Below are 6,176 nucleotides of genomic sequence, written 5' to 3' on the forward strand. Positions count from 1 at the left end.
CACACTTCTTCGGGTCATGACACTGCTAAAAGATAATCAGAGGAAAATGCAGTTTTGATAAAATCATCAGTTCCTTAATTATGTCTGAATCAAATTGATTAGTTGGTGATGAAACCATGAAAAAGAATTTTTCAAAAATCAGCAGAAGCACATAATTTTAATCAAGAACATGCATGCAATTCTATGTACATAATTATATATGCATAGAGCGGCATATATACATAAAAATATTCGGAATATTACAGAGTGAAGTGGCGGTGAAATTAACTCCAAACCTTTTCACGCATATCTAAAAAAAGCTAAGCAATCTCATGAAACAAAGGGTCATCAAGGAGAAGGTGTTGCCAAACTGTAGTAGCTTCCCCTCCAAAGCTTGAATTAGTGCTAGAAGCATCCCCCATAGTAGTGTTGATGGAAGAATTAGTCTGTGTTAAAAGCGGAGGAGCAACGGATGGAGGAGATGGTGTTGATGAAGATGAAGGAAGCCATGGAGAGTTCTCTCCTTGGCTGAACACTGTAAACTCAGGATTATTAGCTTGATCAATTAACATGTCCTTGTTTAGTGGTGTTTGATAGCTGCAAGGGATTTGTAAATCAGGTAAATGAGAGAAAGGGATAGAATCACTTAGTCCTGGAGGACAGGTTGTTGATGATAAATCCAACTGGGTAATTGAACCTGAAACTAGGCTATCCTTGATTGAAGCAAGTGAGTTCAAAAGATTAAAAGTTTCCATGTTACTGAAAGCACTCGTAGTGGCTATGTAGTTTGAGCCAGTTACAACAGAAGCTGGAGGGTGATGAGATTGAGGTTGAAGGAGATACTGCAAGTATTGGAATTTAGCCATTTGGACAGCTTCTGCTTGTAGTCTCATTGCATGTTCTTCCACTGAGCGGTGATCTATGAGCTCCTTTAGATTAGCCTGGGCTATAAGATGAGGTAAGGTTGACAAGATATCGGTTCGAGGCCGGTGAGTCATAGGATCAAAACCCATCTGGATAAGCTTTTTCTTGAGATGGGTATTCCAGAAATTCTTGATTTCATTATCAGTCCGTCCCGGTAGGTGGCTGGCAATGGCTGACCATCTAGTCAAAAACAAGAAATTTGAAGAATCCAAAAATCAGTATACATATATAATATCACTAGATGAGAGATGTAATAGGAAACTAAGAGAACTAATGTTGAATACTTGTTGCCAAGAACTGAATGAAGATTGAGAATTGTTTGTTCTTCTTCTTGGGAAAATTTTCCTCTCTTAATATCTGGCCTTAAATAGTTTGTCCATCTTAATCTGCAACTCTTCCCACATCTGTTAAGACCTGCAAAATTGATCTACATATTAGCTAGCTAGCTAGCTAAAGAGAGAAGGAATGACATAAATTACAGGCAGATAGATTGCATAAATACCAGCAAGTTTGGGGAGGGCCCTCCAGCTGCTATGGCCATGTTTCTGGATGTATTTGACAAGCTTTTGATCTTCTTCAGGGGTCCAGGGACCTTTCTTGAGGCCGCTCTCATCATAACAGGGAGACCTTCCCATTTTTCTATTTGTTCTCTTTTCTTCAAGATTTGGTTGCCTCCCTCCGATCCAACCATTAAATTTTCCTGACTGCACCCTTACCTATTTATATACAGCCTTTCTTCTTGTACCCCCTGACAATCAAGCCCAAACAAATGTCTGACGTGGCAGCTTCCCATTTGCTTGCCAAACAATTATGCCTTTCCCTCTTCATTAAATGGCAAATGTAACCCTCCCTCCTTTGGGTTGGATCCCGCCGTCTACAATGTGCGGCGGCTTCCACGGTTGAAAACTCGAAATAATATTTAAATTGAGAGGTTCTATCCCCCACTATCAATTCAAAATATAAAAGATGTATGATTCAAGTATTTAATAAATAAATTTTTTTATATATTATATATCTTAATTTTTGATAAATTAAATTTAAATAAAAAAATTATTTAAATTAAATTAAATCAAATAAAAATTAATTTTAATAATAACTATGTTAAGAATAATATTCTTAAATGCATTAGACCAATATAAAAAAGTGAATATCATTAAAATTATCTAAAGAGAAAACTTAATTTTAATATTGGTAAACTAGTTAGCTAATTTGAAGATGTCCTTAATTGTGAATAATAATAATAATGATTCTTAATCTTTTATAGATAAGATATGATTAACTAACACATTTTATTATCTTCAAAATAAAGATGTCATTTCGACAGAAAAAATAAATAAAGATGTCATATAAACGTACTATATTAGAATATATCATTAATATTTGTCAACAAGTTTTTAATATGTCATCTCCGTTTCCTCCATTGATAATTGTGATTTTGAAGGTAATTAGATATGTCAATGTGCCACGCCCACCTGTTAGTGAGCTCTATTATCTCAATATCTTGTACAATTAATTTTGATTAAAATTCAAATTTGAAATTTATAGTTCTAAAAACTATTGTAATACAACTAAGATTAAACTCATTGATTTAATATCTTTTATATCAACGTCTATGATATTCATATATATATATAAAGAGAAAAGTATTCTCGTAATACTATCACGTGGTATTAGATTTCATAGTATTACCTCGTGGCATTGTCTATTATATTGCTACGTGGCTTTTTCTATTAAATTTTTTTATTTTTAATTAATTATTTATTTAATTACTTTAATTAATTCCCCAATTATATATGCAATTTATAAATTATTTAATAATTATTTTCTTAATATTATAATAAATAGTCATTATTACAAAATAAGTTACAATATATTAATATATATATATTAATTACATGTACTTATATATTTATGCTTATGAGATATATATATATATATAGAAAGAAAGATTGATTTTATTTATTTTTTGTTACGAAAAAAGTTTGAGAGATAAAAATAATAAAAATAAAATATATAATAATTAATAAAAATTTAAGGCATTATATTATTTTTATATATTAAAATTTTAAAAAATATATAAATCAAAATTATTAACAGTCACGTTAGCACATGCAATTTTCTAATATCTTTACTAAAGAAAGAGGCTCCTTTTCTTTAAAAATTCTTCCATTTTTTTTTTATTTTTTTATTTTTCTTTCTCTTCTTTTCTTTTGATTTTTTTGGGTAGTTATCAATGAGTGTGCTCACGGGTGATTACCCCTTACTCCTTTTTCTTTTTCCAATCATTATCAGATTTATATTATTTTAGAATGAATTCTTAGTATATATACTTAGGTCTATAGATCTTATTGATAGATATTGAGTTATTTGCTTCCTTCTTAGTGAGGATTTATTTTGTTTTTTTCTGTATTTTTATAAAGTTATTCCTCGAGTTGAGAATTTGTTCTGTCTTCATTAATGTATGAGGTGTTTGGATGTGCTATTTGGTTATTTGGATAGGATGCAGTACAAGGTGCAAATTTTTTCTCCAATAAGAAAGGTGCAAATTTTTTCTCTAGTATGAAGTCAAAATTTAAAATTGAATTTGTAGAAAGGCTATAGAATCAAATAATGATCTAAATTGCCATCAAATAGAGATTGCTTTCCACTGATTGATTAAATCAAATACTCTGTCAACACAATTAAACTCTTATTATTATTTTTTTAGAAGTGTTTTATATTGAATTTACTTCCAAAAATTTAACTTGGCTAAAATTCCATTTTGATTGCAAATATTTAAATTCGATTCCTTTTTTTCATGGAATAGAATCAGAATAATACTTTATTTAATTTTATAAATCAAATGAATGAAGAAGAACATGCATTTACAATCATAATCTCATTTCAAAAAAAAAAAATTTCCACATAGTTTACTGCGAATTTGTCACGAACTGATTTCTGAACTGGACTGACATTAGGACTTGAATCAACATAAGGCACCTGAAACTCATAGTAAGCCTAACTTTTTATAATCCATTTATAAAGCCCAATAAGTTAGCTCAATTTTAAGAAAATAAACGAATAAAGTCCGACCATAAGTTGGAATATCCAACGGAGAGCATTAACTCACCCCGACTTATAAACAAATAAAATCAATAATATGAGGGTCTCAGCTCACCCTCACAATTCTCAAATCACATATATCAACATTGGAAGCTCAGCTTCCTCCATCATCAATAATAAACATCTCATATAATTAATTTTACAATTCCAAAACTAAGTTATTACAACCCAAATAAAAATACGACTATTTGTCCATGTGGAGTTCTAAATTTGAATATAAGACAATAAAAGCAAATCAAAATATTTCTGTATAAATCTGCGACGAAAGAAAGCAGGTTAATCACAAATAAAGTCACTTATCACCTGAGGAAAAATAGTTGAATAAGGGTAAACATTCGACTCAGAGAGTAAAATATTAATTTTAAATATAATTTCTATAACTATCTAAATCTAATGTATTCCTATATATAAAATGCAACACATTCACATAGATCAAACAATTCAATCAATATTCGCACAAAAGATAATTTGGAGTATGCACACACTCATGTGTCACATCAATACATATATGGGAGTTGATTCTCCTATACAGCTCTCTCAGTCCAATACCTGTCAGCGAGGTTAACTCAAGCCGGACTTTCACTTAATAATCCAAGTGCATGGGCAACGAAATTAACTCAAAGTTGTGCTCACCCCAACTTATCTCTATATAAGAATCATGTCCAGTGAGTTAAGCTTCAACTGCGACTATTCGTTCTACCCATATCTATATCCACACCATACTCACGTCAACACATATATACACAACTTCAAGTTATTTTAAGGCGACATCCACAAATAAATTTAGTAACATATACAGTAAATGAGTGTGTCTAGCATTTAACTAATTATATACATACATATGAGTGAATGCATGAGCATGCCTTAAATATAAATTAATAATATTGAAATTATAGATAAAATTAATATTGAACTCACAGATTGTCCAAATGTTACTGGGGCGATTGAGAAGAAAAGGAAGAGCAATGAAGCACCTGTAATGGCAACAATTTCGTAATGAAGGTAGTGAGAGAATTGTTGATTTTTAATTCAAGATCCCGATGCAATGTAGGATCTATGATCACATAATTTTGAGTTGGGTATGGATAGATATCCTGCGCCCTATTCTAAAAATTGGAGTCTTTTTCCAAGTGTGCACAATGTTTTTGCATTCTAACCAACCATATCTCTAATGGGCCACCTTTCTCTCTCCATCTCCCCACCTCTATTATCATAATTATGCAAATCTCTCTCTATTATATATAGATACTGCCATTAGGGTTTGAAAGAAATAATTTAATTTCAATTGTAACCAGAAAAAAGGAATATTAGCTAGATGTTCACGTGTATATATATATATATATATATATATATATATATATATATATATATATATATATATATATTATATTGTTAGGTTAAAATTATTAGTAAATGCAGATATAGAATTGATAAATATTATTCTCTAGAACCTTTAAATTTCATAGGTCCCAAAAGAAAAAAAAATTCAACATTCACAAAATGTTTGTCAAAATATACTTGGATTTAATCACAAAACTTACTCCAGAAAAATAGAGGCAAACAGAATAAATGAAAATGAATGAGAATAATACTTCACTCATTTTCATTTACTCTATTTATCTTTGCCTGCGTCTTGGTTTAGATTGTAAGTTCAACTGTTTATAAAGCTGTATTATAAAGCTGCATAAATGAGATTTTATTGACTTATTACTAATTAATTGTCAAGTAATAACTATGTGGTTATATAAATAATTGAATTACAACATTAAAATGGTTAATATTTTGATGTGTAAATAACCCAATAACTTATATATGCTCACATTAAAATGTATTAATGTGTAAGTTTTTCATTTTATCATTGAGGGAGAGAAGAAGGTCTAGCAAACACTGAATTTCCACCCCCTTTTTAAACCTACAAAACTCCCATTTTTAATATTTAAACATTATTACTTAAACATACAAGTAGAAAAAATAATCAATCATTTTAAGTATTTCTTCTCAACTACTGAAACTCGACGTTGAACCCATAACATAAATTTATGAAATTTATATATTTAATAGGTAAATTTTAGTATATATTTTATATTTTAAATTCATATTGAATTGGGTTTAAATAAAAAAAAAATTCTTATAATAATAACTTTTAATTGGGCTTCATGCTCAGTGAAATT

General features: G+C 29.7%; 1 protein-coding gene across 1 annotated transcript; it reads right to left on the minus strand.

Moving 5' to 3' along the window:
* Positions 1-214: 214 nt before the first annotated feature.
* On the minus strand, positions 215-1,581 carry LOC110656135 (transcription factor MYB92-like). Its single transcript, XM_021812736.2, has 3 exons — positions 1,406-1,581; positions 1,188-1,317; positions 215-1,083 (listed from the first exon to the last, which is right to left on the minus strand). Exons 1-3 carry the CDS (start codon positions 1,536-1,538, stop codon positions 300-302), a joined length of 1,047 nt encoding a protein of 348 aa, XP_021668428.2. The 5' UTR covers positions 1,539-1,581; the 3' UTR covers positions 215-299.
* Positions 1,582-6,176: the final 4,595 nt, after the last annotated feature.

Source organism: Hevea brasiliensis, chromosome 7, assembly GCF_030052815.1.
Source record: "Hevea brasiliensis isolate MT/VB/25A 57/8 chromosome 7, ASM3005281v1, whole genome shotgun sequence".
NCBI lineage: Eukaryota > Viridiplantae > Streptophyta > Magnoliopsida > Malpighiales > Euphorbiaceae > Hevea > Hevea brasiliensis.